Source organism: Macrotis lagotis, chromosome 1 (genome assembly GCF_037893015.1).
Source record: "Macrotis lagotis isolate mMagLag1 chromosome 1, bilby.v1.9.chrom.fasta, whole genome shotgun sequence".
Classification (NCBI taxonomy): domain Eukaryota; kingdom Metazoa; phylum Chordata; class Mammalia; order Peramelemorphia; family Peramelidae; genus Macrotis; species Macrotis lagotis.
In genome coordinates, this window is record NC_133658.1 from 332160403 (window position 1) to 332178503 (window position 18101).

Genomic DNA, 18101 nt, shown 5'->3' on the forward strand with positions numbered 1-18101 from the left:
AGACTTATATGAACTGATGCAAGGTGAAATAGGCAAACAGAATATTCTTCACAGTAACAGCAAGAAATTATACAACGATCAGTTGTAAATGACTTAGCTATTCTCAGCAATAGAATGATTCAAGACAATCCTGAAGAACTTATGATGAAAAATGCTTCCTTTTTCTAGAGAAAGAATTGATGGAATTTGAATTCAGATTGAAGCATTTTTTTCATTTAATAGTATTTTATTCTTTTCCAATTACATGAAAAGATAATTTTCAACATTCATCTTTATAAGATTTTCAGTTCCAAATTTCTCTCCCTCCTTCTCCCTGCCTCCCCACTATAGCAAGCAATATGAAACATGTGTAATCATATTAACTATATTTCCACATTGATGATATTTATCCTTCATTCTCAAAGAAAACCATGACATCAGGGAGGTGATGCTATGACAAGCAAGTGAAATGGATTTGAGTGAGGGAGTGCTGTGCTAAGTCACCAACCTCACTTTCTCTTCCAGCACCATCTGGGTCCAGTGGCCACATATAAATTAAGATAACTGGAGATGGACCTGGAAGTAAGGCAGGCAGGGTAAAGTGACTTGCCCAAAGTTACACAGCTAGTAAAGTATCTGAGGCTGGAATTGAACTCCCATCCTCCAGACTCCAAAGTTAATGCTCTCTATCCACTGTGCCAGCTAGTGGCCTTTTATTTCCACATTAGTCATGTTGTGAAAGAAGAATCAGAACAAAAGGGGAAATCCATGAGAAAGGAAACAACAAAAAACAAAAAAAGATGAAAATAGTATGCTTCAATCTGCATTCAGACTCCACAGTACTTTCTCTGGATGTGGATAGCATTTTCCATCATGAGTCTTTTCAAATGAAAGGACAACTTTTCATGGGGTGTTTGAGACACTGGATTCCACTGACTGGTCAAGACTTTCCTGTCTTGGACAGGAGTTTATGAGATAGAAGACACCATCTAGAATTTCTGAGCCACAACAGACCTTATAGCCAATGAAATGGATAAGACCATAGGTGCCCAGGAAAGGAGTCTTAATTCCCCAACACTGATGGTTTTAGACAAATGCATTCCTCTAGATCATCTGACTGAAGGAGGCATCTGTGCCTTGGTCAATATTCCTGTTGCCTTTTAGTAAATACTAGTGGAGAAGCAGAATGATCCCTAGGAAAAGATTGGGAAATAGATCACCTAGTTCTTCAAGGCAAAAACAGATAAGGCCATGGGATTTGTTCTGGTTCAGGCACTTTAGAAAGAAGAGTCAGAGGCTTTCCACAATCAACTGCCTTAATCTTAAATGTCATAAAATTAATATTAGTCCAATGTATCTGTGTGTGTGTGTGTGTGTGTGTGTATTTGTATATGTATGCATATAACCTATAAACACTACCTTGTCCATTTGTTGGCCAGTTGGTTCCTGGATGGCCCAGATTAGGACCACCATGCCTGGATTCTGTTATATAATTCCAAAAGGTTAAGCTATAACAATGTATTCAATTCTACGTAGAACCTGCTGAACAAATTTGCTAATGCATAATAGTTATAGTTATAATAGTTACAATTCTTCATTCTGAATAGGACTTTCTGTTTAAGCTCTAGAGATGCTAGCCTTCTGTTACTCATCCATGTTCCTTGACCCTATCAAATTACTGATGATGTGTCAACTGGCATTGGAGGCTCTTTGTCTGAAAGCCCTATATAAAACCAGGCTCCTAGCAATTTTATACCTTTGACTATTGGTCACTCTGCAGATATTCCATGGGATGGTAAGGGCAAGGGAGGAGAAAAGCCACTCTATTCCTCACTGAAATGCTGTCCATACCTTCTTATGCTGTGCTTGGTTCTATTAATAAACCAATCTGACCTATCCTGATATGGCTACATGCCATCAATCTATTTATCGTACTTAAAAGGGACACTGATAATCAATCTAGCTCACATTCCAAAAGGGCAGATAATATATAAATAAAAAACATACTTGTAAATTAGAGTGACTCCAAAGGAGGACAAAGAAGGAATGACTAAAGAATTGGCCCTAAATCTGAATGATAGTAAAAAAAATTTCAAATTTGACAAAATGTTTACATTTCAGTTTTTAAGACAGTGCATATTGTTTGGCAAAAACAAGCAAACCACCATCAACATATACAAAACCAAAATCAGTTCAAGTTACTCACTGAAGATAGTTGGTTACTTTTCAGATTAAGGACTCTCAAGGATTTTAATTTCTTCCCAAACCATAATGGAATATGATCAATTTCATTTCCTTCAAGATTCAGCTTTTGAAGATTCTGCATATGTTCTAGGCCTTCAATTTTCCTGGAAAGGAATAATATTATTAAGTGATCAGAATAATATTATTAAGTGATCATATTACTTTTTTTTTGCAAGGCAAATGGGGTTAAGTGGCTTGCCCAAGGCCACACAGCTAGGTAATTATTAAGTGTCTGAGGCCAGATTTGAACCCAGGTACTCCTGACTCCAGGGCCAGTGCTTCATCCACTGTACCATCTAGCTGCCCCCCATATTACATTCTTATATGAACAAAATTCCTTGCCCTCTATTTGACTTTAAATAGAATCATAGAATCATGGAATGTTGGAATTAATAGAGACTTGTGCAGTGTTCTATACCTACACTGTGGCAGAACTAGAACATGAACCCAGTTTTCTTGTGATTTATTTCAAATAAGATGAACTGAGAAACAAAGAAGATACAACAGGAAACCGAGTTGCTGACACTTATCTGTCATATGCTGCTTGCTGAGTTCAATCATCAACCTACATGCCATCAATCTATTTATCGTACTTAAAAGGGACACTGATAATCAATCTAGCTCACATTCCAACAGGGCAGATAATATATAAATAAAAACATACATGTAAGTTGGAGTGACTCCAAAGGAGGACAAGAAGGAATGACTAAAGAATTGGGATTAGTTTGTTATCAGAGGGGAAGGGAGAAAATAAGCATTCTTTAAGCACTTGCAAGGTACTAAGTAAGCACTTTCCAAATTTTATTTCATTTAGAGGGTGGTGAAGGGGAAAGAGTGTTGGATATGAAGTAACAAGACTAAGTTCAATTGCTGGTTCTTTTATTTAGTACCTGTATGAGCTAGGACAAGTCACTCTACCTCTCTGGAGATCTTATTTTATTAAATGGGGGAAGAAGAAGAAGAAATACATGATCTTTGAGGTTCCTTTCATTTCTAAATCTATGCTAATAGCTAGAAGTCTGAGAGAGTCGTTTTCAATGAAAAACAAAATTCTTTAGAGTTGTCTAGCAATAAAATGGACTGCTTTAATAGAGGACCTCTAGGGGCAGCTAGGTGGCGTAGTGGATAAAACACCGGCCCTGGAGTCAGGAGTACCTGGGTTCAAATCTGAACTCAGACACTTAATAATCACCTAGCTGTGTGGCCTTGGGCAAGCCACTTAACCCCATTAGCCTTGCAAAAACCTAAAAAAAAAAAAATAGAGGCCCTCTAAATCCTATTCCAACCCTGAAATTCTATGATCTGTTTAGGAACTGATTCCATTATTGACCTGGATATAAATTTCTCTTTTTCTTAAGATCAATGTATCTTTTCAAATAACTTGAACAGCTCTAGTATAGATATCATACTATTCTACTAAAATAAATGGACTTATATTAATAAATACTAATAATTGAAGGTTGAAACGATTTTTTAAAATCTGCTTACCTGATTTTGTTGTATGATAAATTCAGTTCACGTAATTTTAAATGCTTATCTAATTTCTCAATCTTCCCAATTAGATTGTAGCTGAGATTCAGTACTTCAAGTTTATTACACTTTTCCAGGTTTTCTATATACTAGATGAGAACAAATTAATTACTACATTATGTAAAAAAAATGCTCTGATATAATACAAAATTATCTTAAATAATTTATGGTAAAAGATGATACATATTATATACACACATACATATTCTAAACAAAAAAATACAATAAAAATTTACCAAAAAAATTATGGTCTGTAATCTGTAATCAAGGAAAAAATAAGTGATATACTAGAAAAAGCATTGGATCCCTCATTTCTAGTACTAACCCTCCTTACCATGAACTGTTATTTGACCTTGGAGATTAATTTTTTAAATTTATTTATTTTTGAATTTTACAGTTTTTCCCCCTAACCTTGCTTCGCTCCACCCACCCCCCACAGAAGGTGGTCTGACAGTCTTTACATTGTTTTGGAGATTCAATTTAACAAACCCTCTAGAATTTAACTTCCATCACATGAAATATGAGGCTAGATCATGGAAATGTCTTCTAACCTAATGACCTAATAACTTAAAGAGTTCTCAAGATACAACAATATTTGTGCTTTGTACAAGTGTTTTGCATGCAGGAAGCGGTTTAAAAATATTCAATGAATTTACATTTCAAGTTTTATAATTTTCATAGGATCACTGAAATATTTTGCAATATTTCACTGTATATTTTTTAAATTTTCTTCTGTAATTTATTCAAATTTTTCAGAATCTAGAGAAGCCAGTAATGTTTAGAACAATCAGTTAATGAAAAGTAAAATCCTAAATGACCATATGTGTAGAAGTAATCGAGGAGCTCTCACATTAGGAGTTATGTATTGACTTTTCCCATAAAACATCTAGAAGCAACAATAAACAGCTTTCTGAATTTCTATAGAAATATGAAGTGGCAGCTAGGTAGAGTTAATTTTTTTTCAATTTTTTTTTAGGTTTTTTTGCAAGGCAAATGGGGTTAAGTGGCCTGCCCAAGGCCACACAGCTAGGTAGTTATTAAGTGTCTGAGGCTGGACTTGAACTCAGGTACTCCTGACTCCAGGGCCAGTGCTCTATCCACTGTGCCACCTAGCCGCCCCTTAGGTAAAGTTAAAAGAGCAATGAAGTAGGAGTCAAAAACCCTTGGTTTGAGTCCTGGCTACCCCACTTACTGTGTGATCTTGAAGAAGTTCTTTCACTTTTCTAAGTCTCACATAAGATAAGGATACTAATACCTCAAGAGTTTTGTGAAGAAAGCACTTTGCAAACTGAAGGTGTTATATACTTTAAGCTAGTATTATATTTCCTCAAATATGATGCAATCTGTTTACTCCCCTCAAAAAAGATTCCACAAAACTGTATTTCAAACATAATGTCTGAATATCTAAAAGTAACAATTGTTGGTAACATACCTTAAATTTCTTACCACAATACTTTGAAAGAGAAAGATTCAAAGATTTTACTAATGTCAAATTTTCTTTTTTGCTTATCTTTTTAATAAGGCCCTCTGTAATATACCTCACTCCAGGAGTAGGATCATCTGAAATGAAAGTAAGCAAATTATTTGCACAAGAGGGAACCACAGAAGACGTAATATTCTCAAATAATGCAATTAAACTTGGAAAACCAGAAAAGTTATGATACACTGCTAAATCAAACATTTCAGAGACATGTAAATGAGTGTACATGTAAATTAAGGAAATGCTTTTACAAACATTTTAATAGTACAAGTAGGTGTACTGAAGGGAAAACACTAAAAGCAAACCACCATTTCTTATCCCAAACATTTGTTTCAGCTACAATGTCTGAATTTTGTCCAAATATATTCTATTAAAGAAAATAACAACAAAAATCTTAAGTTGCATATCCTAGTCAGTTGGGGGGTGGGAATGGGAAACTGGGGAAGGAGGAGACAGATATAACCTTAACATTTACAAAAGTTATCAGAGTAGTTGATAGCTTACATTTTCATGATGCTTTATCTTATTTGACACAGAAAATGCTATTCTTTAAAAAGAAGTTCATATTTTTTAAATAGGTAAATACTGACAGAAAACAAATACACACACACACACACACACACACACACAGATAATCAGGAATCTTATCTCTTTCAGTGTCCAGCATAAAACCTTAAACATGATAGCTGCCTAATATATGTTTATTGCATCAATCCATAAAGAAATAGAGAGCAGATGTATATTTTCCATATTTTCAGTAGAGATCGAAACCTAAATTCCTACTCTGGTTGGTGGGGAATATTATATCTCACTTTATAACTAATGAAATATTTTATATTGCATGAAAAAAATCTTTCTCATTCCAATTTATATTTTGTGAAAAAGGTCTACTTTTATCAAGTAACATTTTCTATATTGTATCACTTTACTATAGTGCTACAACACTGTTAAAGCCTTGTCATATTTCACAGTGACAAGCACAATAGGGCACATTACTTCTTGACTTGTTCTGTGGAAAAGAAATTTAGCAATGGATCAATTCCATTTTCTGGCTTCAAAATTTCTTAGTTTCACATTACTAAATGCAAGCATATCACCTTTGTTTTATGTAAAGTGAAATGTACTTTTTCCTAGGAGGGGAAGGACAGATATCAATTCTTAAATTCCAATAGAAAATTTTATTGTATAATGGGACTGTGGTGCTAAAAAAAGTTTGTTAAGGAATTTCCTCACTTTTTTAGACTACTATCAGATTCTTCAGGGAATAATGATTAATGGTTATGATTTCCTGTACAGAGAAATTATGATAAAATATCTTAAACATATCTACCAGAAAAGTACATTCTTTTTAGGTTTTTGCAAGGCAAATGGGGTTAAGTGTCTTGCCCAAGGCCACACAGCTAGGTAATTATTAAGTATCTGAGAACTGTTTGAGGTTCAAACCCAGGTACTCCTGACTCCTGGGTCAGTGCTCTAGCTGCTGTGCCACCTAGCCGCCCTGAAAAGTACATTTAATCAGTTAAAAGTACTTACTAAATTATAATGTACTTTATTAAAATAAATGTGCTTTTCTGGTACAATATGTTTAAGAAAATTTATCATTTAAATTATCATTAAAATGAATTACTAGGTAGAATTGATATATGTCACATTTTTAGAATGCCCAACTTAAAACACAATCAAAAGATTTCCTCTGAACATGGACCCAGTCTACATTTTAAAAAGAGAGAATGCACTCTGTTCCAAGGAGATGCCCAGGCAACATCCTAGTAAGAAATAGAAAATCTACCCTGTCAGTAACTCCCTCACTTGTTACTATCTGATAAGCAGCTTCACCCTGACCAGATACCACTTCCTTTCAAATGTCACAATTAAATCGATAACAGTCAAAAAGTAAGGTGAAATTTAGAAAATACTAGAGGTAAAAGGAACCAAGATATAGAATACTAGCAAGAAAGGAGCCTAGAGATCTAGCACTACATACTTATATTGTATATCTGGGTCTACTCTCTCCTTTGAAGCTCAATGCATATCATCTGTGGACTACTGAACAATTTAAACTAAATTTCCAAGAAACACCATAAACTCAAAAGATCCAAAAGTAAATTCCTTATCTTTCCCCTAAATTCTGCCCTCTTCCAAACTTCCTTCTTTGTGTTGAAAGTACTTCCATCTTTCAGGCTTGTACATTCATAACTCTATTCTCCCTTACTCCATATCTAATTATTTGGAAAATCTCCCTTCTATATGAAACTCTTGCATTCAACCCTATCTCTCTTTTCATATCACCTCTAGCTTACATTATAGTACCAACCTTTTATTTGCACTCCCTGTCTCAAGTTCATCCCTCCATCCATTTTACACTTCCGGTCAAAGTAATTTTTGTAAAGCACAGATCTGACCACATCACTCCCCTACTCAACTCCACTGACTTCCTGTTTATTGCCTCCAGACTTACATAAACTTCTCTAGTCAGCTTTGAAAGCCCTTCCCAATCTGGTTCCAACTTATCTATCCAGCTTCAGTGTTCTTGTTCTCTGTGATCTGCCCAAACTTCTCTCTGTTTCTCATACATAATACTTCATCTCTAGTCTTTGTGTCTTTATATTAGATATCCTCCAAGCCCAGAATGTACTCCCTCTTAATCTCCTTGAAGAAAGAAGGGATTCTCTGAGGCACAGGTGAAGTCACAAAAATCAATGGCCAGCCCAGGATCAGAATCCAGGTTTTTCAACCACCACCTCCATTTATTAAGTACCTAATATGTAAGTGGGAATATAAGTACCTAATAACTGGTGGGAATATAAAGAAAAACAACCTTCTCTCTCCTTAAGAAGCTTATATTATGTTGGAGAGAGATAAGTAAGTACAGGGAAAATTGAGGATAGAATGAACATTAATCTAGGGATATCAGGAAATGCTTCATGGAGTAAGAGAATAGTAAGAGAGATAAATGCAAGCTAAGCATTGAAAAAAGATAAGAATTTTGAGAAGTACAAATCAGTAAAGGGTACATTCCAGGCCCTGGGAATAACTTATATGAATATAATGAATGGAGATGGATCTCCCAATTCAGTGGTATTTCTATGACATCACTAGTTTCTGTAGAGACAAATTTCTCTATTGGACAATAATATGAACAAAGTCCTATGAGATAAATGGGAAATGCATAAGATAAGTACAGAGTACTGTGAAATTTGGAGAGGGAAAGAAGATACACAGAAATGGTTTTAATATCAACATTACTTAAAATATCAGTCTGACAGTATATTAATAAGCAGTACCTTTATCATCTTGGTATTCAAGACACAATTCACTTTTTCCCATGATGTCATTTTGTTCAAGCCACTGTCTTCTAGCATGAAAAGTCTCAAGTCTGTTATCAGGTGAAAGTGACCTAGATCTCATACTGGACAACTGAGATGCTGGACTAGGTGAGCGAGATGGTGTCATTTCTGTTCTTAGTGGTGATCCCTGAGGACCTTTATCCATTGAATGAATACGGTCAATTATCCATACAAAGCTGAAAGAAATTTCAGGTTACTTAAGGAAGTATAAATAGGCAGCTCCCCCCCAAAAACTGTTATAGACAATTTTTGCTTTACATAAATTCACATTTCCAAACTCTGACTTTAAAGAAAACTGCATTCCAAAAAAAAATCAATGTTAACTTTACCATACAGTTCTGTTCCTGCTCCTCAATAGTTGACCAACAGTCTGCCATTCTCCCACCAAAACCCCCCCCAAAATAAACCATTCTCCAAGTGAAAGCAGAAGAATGAACAATCAGAGAGACTATCACAGCTGTTGGCTGGGGGGCCGCAAGGGGAACTTGACCTGAGATCTCTGGGTGCTGGGAGAGGAGTTCTTTCCTCCGCTCTGTCCACCTGCCTGTGGTTTCCCATTTGAGTACTCTGACCCCCACGTTTCTCCTCTTGCTCCTGCTTTTCTGTCCCAGGCCCCCACAGGCCTATGTTCTGAAATTTTTTTTTTGGAAACTAAAGGAAAATTCCCTGGTTTATATTTTGCAGACTTTAGTCATTTTATTCTTTTCAAAGACCAGAGAGTGGCCCTTTTTTTGTCCTATAGCACTAATATGCTATTCCACTCTTTCAGAGATCAATGATAGTAATCACATCTTCCAATTCTTTTTTTTTAGGTTTTTTTTTTTTTTGCCAGGCAAATGGGGTTAAGTGGCTTGCCCAAGGCCACACAGCTAGGTAATTAGTGTCTGAGGCCAGATTTGAACCCAGGTACTCCTGACTCCAAGGCCGGTGCTTTATCCACTACGCCACCTAGCTGCCCCTACATCTGCCAATTCTAAACTGTATTTTGGTTCTAGTTGCACATGACCAAAACAACCAAAAGACAACAATACCACTTGTTTCCAGGTTGGACCTTTGAAAAAAAATCAGTTTGTCTTGTCTCAAACTGCTTTATCCAGCAAATGTGATAAATGGACATTCCTCTTTAAAACTGTATTCTCAACCAATGTTTTTTAAACTACAATTTATAAGATTATTCTGTAGAGATTTTTATGATACTCAAAAATTCTTATAAACATGCAGTAATCGAAGTTAGGCAAGTCTGCCTAAACCAAATGCAAAATTTAGAGGATGTATTACATAAATTTTCGGCCAATCATAACATTAGCTGCACTAATCTTGGGCAAGACTTCACTGTCAATTTACACTGTGCTTACTCAAGATTTATAAGTATGTGCAAAATCTATGCCACTATAAAACACTATTAGCACTTTTGAAAGCATTTTTAAATCCATTCATTTTAGGTTAAGCATGCATAGACACTTAAAATCATAAGTCACCGAATTTGAGTTATTTCAGTTATACCTAACATAAATCCAATCTATATCTCTGAAAAGGTAACAATTAGCTTCCACTTAAAGACCTACAGGGAAACCCGTGGAAGACTTCCTAACAAACTTGGGTCTATTTTAATGAAAGTTAAAAGACTATGATGTGCTCTGACAGACTATGCTTATTGACTTTAAAGGACTGAGTTTTTCTTTCCTTTTTTAATTGGGGAACAGTAGAACTTGAGTGGGAGGTGTCTAGCAATAATGTCATCAAAAAAAAAAAAAGGAAAAAGAAAAAGAATATCCCTGGAGGATTTTTTAAAAACTTCACAGAAGGGAGGAAAACAGACAAGGAGAATGACTTTGAAGTAACATGCTAAAAATTTTTTAAAAGTTGTATATAATAGCTCTATGTAGTTTCACATATATTCTTTTTTCTGTTTTACTTTGATTAAGAAATGTTCTCTCTTAGAGAGGTACTATTTTAATAAGTATAGGTTCTAGAAGACCTGGTTCATATACCACAGTACACTAGTTGTGTGACCTTGGGTAAGTCTTAATTTCTAAAATCCTAAATTTCCTAATCTATAAAATGTGCATTGATAACCCCTACCTTCCCTATCCCACAAAGATACTGTGCAGATCAAGATCGAGAGAAAATAAATACATAAGCATTCTATAAGTTGTTTCAAGGAGGTATTATCATTATGTATATTTTCAAAGCGAATATAAAAGATATTTAGAATTCATGTGTATAAATGATATAAGAACAAAATATAAAGAAATGAATTTTTCAAACATATTGTTCCTCAATGTATTCATTTTGGTAAGTTATTTACTATAGCTATTCTAATGATATTATAATTGCTGGAAGCATGTAAAAAATATTTCAATGGAAATGGTTTCCTAACCAATATTGAGGCATGTGAAAAATAAGTCTTAAAACTTCAGTCACACCTGACATCTACTATTCTTGGACTGGGCCTTTAAAAGCAAACCCTACTGACTTAAGCCTTTACACTTTTTGCTTTCATTTCCTCTTGTTAAACAACCCACCAGAACCACTAAAAAAAGCCTTCCTTTCCAAATTGTCTGTTGCTTGATGCCACAGCAAACATGTCTTTTATCTTTTCTGTTTTTCAAAAGAGTTGGTATAACGCTAACCCATTTCATAGTATGCACCAACCACACTATAGAAAAACTTAAGTTTGCTAAGGAAATAAAAGAGGCCTCATTTATGAATATTAGAATCTTATTCTGCTAAGTTTAACTGCTTTCTTCTAAAACCATGACTAATCTTTAGAAGACACACACATAGATCTTATCCATCTTTTTAGACAAGTATAGTCCTAACCAAAGCAAAGTGACAAAAAACCAAATAGCCACAAACAGCCCAAAGAACATACCTATAATAAATAGAATCAGAGCAGGGATTTTTGCTATAAATATATCTTTATGGTATATAGGCATATAGTAACTTTCCTCACTTTTAAAAAATGCAAACACAAAAACCTATTTTGCTTTTTATTGCCATATAATTCTATTTGCATCACACACAGAATCAGAACAAGGCCTTGAACACAGATTGTGAGAACAGAATCAATAAACAGAACAAGAAAAGGCCTTGGAACATAGAATGTGAGAAGATAATCAATAAACAGGGCTCTAAGAAATCTTAGAACTTGAACTGTTATTCCTATAAGGTAGAACTGGTGGCACAGAATGTTGGAGCTGAAAGGGCCCTTAGAAGATATGGCAAAGCTGAAAGATACCATAAAGATGACTTAGTCCATACTCTGATTTTGTAGATGTGGAAACTGAAGCCACAGTGACTTACTCAAAGTTCAGACAAGATCTCAATTTTGGAAATCTGAATTCAGACCACAAGAGATCTTAGACATCACCTAGTCTAGTCTCAATTTTTTTTTTTTTTTAGGTTTTTGCAAGGCAAACGGGGTTAAGTGGCTTGCCCAAAGCCACACAACTAGGCAATTATTAAGTGTCTGAGACCGGATTTGAACTCAGGTACTCCTGACTCCAGGGCCGGTACTCTATCCACTCTACCACCTAGCTGCCCCTGGAAATCTGAATTCAGACATTATTTCCACTATATGTGCTGTCCCCCTATATTGATCCTCTTTCCATAGCACTACTACATTCCTTAAGATCTTCACAACCCTGAATTAACCTTAAAAATTCCCTAAAGCAAGGTAGCTAGGTGGCCCAGTGGAGACTGCAGTGTCAGGAGGATCTGAGTTCAAGTGAGGCTTTGCTTAACTAAGCCAACTGCTTTAAAAGAAAAAAATTCCTTAAACCATGATGAGCTAATGTGCTAATTTCCCACATTAGCACTATCTAATCTCATTCTTAATTTTTTAATTTTCAGATCTTCACCCGGGAAGCTTCCTTGAAATTCTATGTTTTTTCAAAGTCTTCAGATTGCAAAGCCCAGAAAATTGGGTTGAAGAATTTTGCTGGTGGTTTCAAGAATGACATTCAGGGAAACCCTTGTGGAAAAGCAGAAGCTTAAATACAACTATAGACATAGGGGAGATATGAAAAACAGTAAGCAGATCACTGTGATTGTAACATAAAATATATCAAGGAGAGTCTTCTAAAGTCTTTTTTTTTATTTTCTTTTTTTTTTTTTAGGTTTTTGCAAGGCAATGGGGTTAAGTAGCTTGCCCAAGGCCACACAGCTAGGTAATTATTAAGTGTCTGAGGTAGAATTTGAACTCAGGTCCTCCTGACTCCAGGGCCGGTGCTCTATTCACTGCACCACCTAGCCACCCCCTTCTAAAATCTTTTAAAGACAAAGTTTAAAGACTAAACTGGGGCAGCTAGAATGGTTGTTGAAAAGAGGTTAGAAGAGTGAAGTAACTGGAGGGATGACATAAGACCAATGACTAATCACTCAGAGTTGAGTTTTCCGTTTTGAATCACCAAAATGTAGCACAGGAAATGAAATAATTCTTAAATCTCCCCCCCATCCCTTCCTTTTTTTTCTCATATGCTCAAAGCCCGAAATCTAATGTCCTCTCCATCCAATACTTTGGAGACTGCTCCCTCCCCCAATCAAAATTCTCCAGCCTTATTAAGCGAGGTCAAGTGTATCGATAAGCCAAGTAGTCCTCATCTCTTCTCTGTGGTTACCCCAGAATCCTCCACCCCTCGTTCTTATCGCTCTGGGGCGGCCCATTCTCCAGCTTCCCATATGGGATCACAGATCTGGAGCTCAAGAGAACCCTGGGGCTCCCTTCATCTTTACAGAACAAAAAACTGAGGCCTAAGGAGGTTAGGCGACTGGGAGGACAAGGTCCTCCCCCAGGTGGTAGGAAAGGGCGGCATTTGAATCCTGCTGGGCCAGCTGCCCCTTTCCATGGCATCCTTCATGCATCCGAAAGTGGCCATTTCCACAGGAATTCCCGATTCTGACGTCACTATAATGCAAGGTGCTGCAGGGACTTTATAAAGGGCTTTCCTGGTCACGCATGCCGGGCTGAGGGCTGGCAGCCGGTGCTCCACCCAGGAAGCTTCCGACCCGGGGTGCTCCCCGCCGGGGGTCTCCCCTCCCAGGATGCTCCCCTCCCGGGGTCTCCCCGCCCAGGATGCTCCCCTCCCGGGGTCTCCCCGCCCAGGATGCTCCCCTCCCGGGGTCTCCCCTCCCAGGATGCTCCCCGCCCGGGGTCTCCGCCCAGGATGCTCCCCGCCAGTGTGCCCCCCACCCAGGATGCTCCCCTCTCGGGGTCTCCCCGCCCGGGGTCTCCCCGCCCCGGGTCTCCCCGCCCGGGGTCTCCCCGCCCGGGGTCTCCCCGCCCCGGGTCTCCCCGCCCGGGCATCCCGCAGCACGCCGCGCCCCCGGATGTCTCCCATCTGCTCTCCCCCGCTGTGGGTCCCATGCTCGCGGCTCCCCAGTCCTCTCTTCCTCCTCCCCAGGCCCCGCACGGATTCCTCCCGGGCCGCCCCTCCCCTTTCCCCCCGGGAGCCAAACCTCCCGCACCTGGACACCCCGGCCGGCCGGCGCACGCGCTGATTGGCCCAGAGCCGGCGGGCTGACCCACCCTCCATCCTCCCGGTCCCGCGCCCCGCTCCCCGGCTCCGCATCCCGAGCGCCCGCCTGGCCGGCGAGGCCGAAGCACTCACCCCCGCGGGGCCTGGCCGGGGCAGGACGAGCGCAGGGCACTCCCTGCCCGGGGAGGCTCGTCTTCCCAGCTCAGGCACCGGGAGCCGGAGGCGCCATTTTGTTTTGTTGTGTTGGTTGCCCGGGGGCAGGCGGGAGGAGGCGGGGCCGGGGGGCGGGGCCGGGCGGGGCACGCCCCCTCCAACCGTCGCTCCGAGGCGAGCCCATTGGCCAGAGGCGGGCGGGAGTGAGGCTTTGCGGCCGCTTTGGCGCCCCCGCGGGGAGGCCGAGCCGGGAAGTCGGGCCGAGCAGCGGCGGCCGCTCTCGTGCTTGGGCTGGCATGGAGGCTTCGGGCTCTCCCAGTCAGATCACAAGCACGGGCCGCGGCGGCTCCTTATGGATTCCGTTGGCTGTGCCACAAAGATGCCACAAAGATGAGCAGAAGGGAGACGCGGTGTGTCACCCCCGCTAGCTTGCCGCCCTCTTCCTCCCTGCCAGAGTAATCCTCGCCAGTCCATTCAGTGTCTTTCCCACGCGCTTTTGTTGCTCTTGCTTCCCACAGCTTCAAGGATCATCTCTATGCTAATGCCTCCAACCTCTATTTTTTTTTAGGTTTTTTTTGCAAGACAATGGGGTTAAGTGACTTGCCCAGGTTCACACAACTAGGCGTGTCTACTTAAGTGTCTGAGATTGGATTTGAACTCAGGTCCTCCTGACTCCAGGACCGGTGCGCTATCCATTGCACCACCTAGCCTCCCCACAGTCTATTTATCTTACCCAAATCGGTCCCGATATCCAGTCTTCTATTATTAACTGCCTGCAGGACAATTTTATCAGGATGTCAGAGAGATTCAGACCTGATATGATCGGAGTGAAACTCATCTTTCCCCTTAAATCCACCCCCCTCCTAACTTGCCCTAATAAAATTTAGGACATGATTGGATAATGGGAATTAGGAAAAGTGAAAAATCATTTAGGAATTCTCTTTGACTCCTCGCTGTCTCTCTCCCCCACCAATTTCCAATCAGATTCCAAATTTTAATCAAATTCATTTCCCTCACATCTGTCACAATATGTCCCTTTTTTATTCAATCATTCAATATACATTTATGAAGGGCCTGCTTTGCACCAGGCATGTTTTTTTAGGTTCAAGGAATTCAAAGACCAAAAATACTCCTTTCCTTCAATGAGCTTCCCTCCTTTTGGGGTAAAAGAACATGAATAGAGATAAATACAAAGTAATTTCCAGAGAGAGGGCACTACAGCTAGGGCGTCCAGAAATGGAAACTTGAAAGGTAGTGAAATTTAGAAAGTAGAGGTGAGGAGGAAGTACATAACAGACAGGGGGAAAGAGGCTGTGCAAAGGCAGAGGGGAGATGGAATGTCCTGTGTGAAGAACATCAAGCAGACCAGTGTGATTGCAACATAAACTATGTAAAAGAGGGTAATATACAATAAGACTTGGAAAAAGCAGGAACACTGGCTAAAAATCAAAAGTCTGAACTTTATTCTAGTTTCAGGAAAAAGCTTAGACCTTGAGAAGGGTGGCATAGCAGTATAGAGAATATGAAGTTTGTCCTTTGTTCTTGAAGACCACAACATCAGGGAGGTGATGCCATGACAAGCACAGGAATTGGATTTGAGTGAGGGGGGCTGTGCTAAGTCACCTCACTTTCTCCTCCAGAGCCATCTGGATCCAGTGGCCAGACATGAATCAGGACAACCAGAAATAGCCCTGGATGCAGGCAACAGGGGTTAAGTGACTTGCCCAAGGTCACACAACTAGTCAGTATCAAGTGTCTGAAACTGGATTTGAACTCCCTTCCTCCTGATTCCAAGGCTAGTGCTCTACCTACTGCACCATCTAGAGCAAGGATTAGAAAGAAAAGTATTGTAATAGGCCAGGCAGGATGCAAGGTTATATGTTAAGGTGTTAGATCTGACAAAGCTTGGCAGTCTAGTCACCTCCTCATAAAAGGGTGATGAACTCAAGGTACAAAATGAAACAGGCATTTTTGGACCTGACAACTTTGTGGATTTCTTTTGCTTGATTATTTTTGTTACAAGGATGGTGCTTTTTTGGCAGAGAGGAGAGTCTGGGGGAAGTAACCCTTTAAAAAGGATTACTGAAGCATTTTTTAAAAAAGAAAAAAATTAGAAAAAATATAGTTAAGTAAGGCACCTTTGAAAGTAACATGTGGAATCTATTATATACTTTTTTTAAAAAAGCAAGCTGTACTTAATAGAAATCCTTCATTTTACGTATGATTCTCTTTTTTGGTTTTGCCTTGTATATGGATCTTTGTTAGGTTCAGAATAAAATGAAACTTTTAGAAGAATGTCTTTGTATGTTTTTTGAGAGAATAATTTCAGTAGCACTTTGAGATTGGAAATGAGTTGATAAGAGCTGAGGGAATGAATAAAAGTCAACATTCCTGATCAAATGAAGAGATTCAAAGTATTTGTTGGTAAAAGATAAATATAAAAGCCAAAGTACATTTATCTTGAAAGTGATCATTTCATCCTTCAAAATGTGGAGGAACCTATTAGTGGATATTTTATTCTGGATCTGATTCTTACCAACAGGGAAACAGTCATTTAGTGGCATAGTTTGACCTGGAACCTAGATTTTTAACAAAAGCAGACTTTAAAGGGTTCAGAGAAAAGATAGACATCTTAGGAGGAAATGGCAAATGTTCAAGAATGAAATTCTGAAAATACAAAGGCAAATTATTTCAATTAGAAGGAAAAATGGGATTTGTCTGAAGAAACCTATGTAAATATATAGGGAACTCTTGATTAACTTAGGTTATAAAAATAAATGAAGGCGACTGAAAGTGGCAAAATAACTGAGGATTAGGTATTCTAAAGTTCCCAATCAGCTGAAACTGGCAAGGGAAAACTAAATATGACAAAAAGTAATGGTTGAATATTATTAGTTTTTTGTTTTTCTAGCTCTATTGGAAGGTAAAAAGGATCAAGGAGGGGACCCTTCCTTCAGAGAAGACAACTGATCAATTTTTATTTTACTTCTGTTTTCTGTCAAGAAAGGTGACCTTTGCACTGGAAATGATATCGAAATGAGTAAGGAGGAGTCAATAACCCAAGATTAGTTAGGAGATAATAAGAGAACACCTGTTGCTTTTGATAAATTTAAGTCATCTGGCCTTACAGATGTGAATCCTGAGCCACTGCCAGTGATATATGAAAGAGCTTCGCATGTAAGAAAAAGACCACAAGACTGGCAAAGGACAAATGTTTCAATTTTTAGTGGGAAAAAATTGTAAACAATAGGCTAGTGAACTTGGCTTTAATTCTTGCTAAAATTCTAGAATGGATTGCTAAAAAGATAGTTGGTAAACATCTAGAAAGGGAACTAGTGATTACAAAAAACAGCATAATTTTATCACAAACAGGTCAGATCAGACAACCACATTTCCTTTTTTTTTTTTTGACAGAATTACTAAACTAGTAAATGAAGGGAATGCTCTATGGATATAGTTTAAATAGATTTAGCAAAGCTTTTGAGAAAGTCATACTGTTCTGGGTGAAGGAGATGGAGAGTACAGCTTAAGCAATAATACAATTAGGCTTAGAATTATGAATGACCAGAGTTAAATTCTCTGTCAATGTGGCAAGAAGTCAACAGGACAGTAAACAACTTCCCTTGTGTAAATCCAATATTTCTTTTCTCACTGGCTCTTTTCTACCAAATGACCTGATAAATTTCTTTCTAAAACTATTTCAGATTTTAGGATTTGTTCTTTTAAACAGCAATAGTTAGAATTTTCTTTCTTTTTAATACAAAGGATACATAAATTGAAATCTGAGAAGAAAATAATTATGCTTTTTTTTAAAAGTCTTAATTTCAAGATTCTATCTAATCCTACATTTTAAGAGGTTTGCTAATAAAGCCATTTGTTTCTGTGGTC

At 38.5% G+C, this 18101-nt stretch overlaps 1 protein-coding gene across 2 annotated transcripts in view; it reads right to left on the bottom strand.

Moving 5' to 3' along the window:
- The window catches only part of CNTRL (centriolin), a 97301-nt gene extending 83000 nt beyond the window's left edge, over positions 1-14301 (bottom strand). For both annotated transcript variants that reach the window (XM_074211687.1, XM_074211688.1), the window contains exons 1-5: positions 14193-14301; positions 8518-8756; positions 5186-5313; positions 3712-3842; positions 2186-2327 (exon numbers count right to left, since the gene is read on the bottom strand). In XM_074211687.1, the coding sequence (XP_074067788.1) occupies positions 2186-2327; positions 3712-3842; positions 5186-5313; positions 8518-8725 (609 nt within the window). In that variant the 5' untranslated portion in view covers positions 8726-8756; positions 14193-14301. The remainder of the gene's footprint in view (positions 1-2185; positions 2328-3711; positions 3843-5185; positions 5314-8517; positions 8757-14192) is intronic.
- Between the last annotated feature and the right edge of the window lie 3800 nt (positions 14302-18101).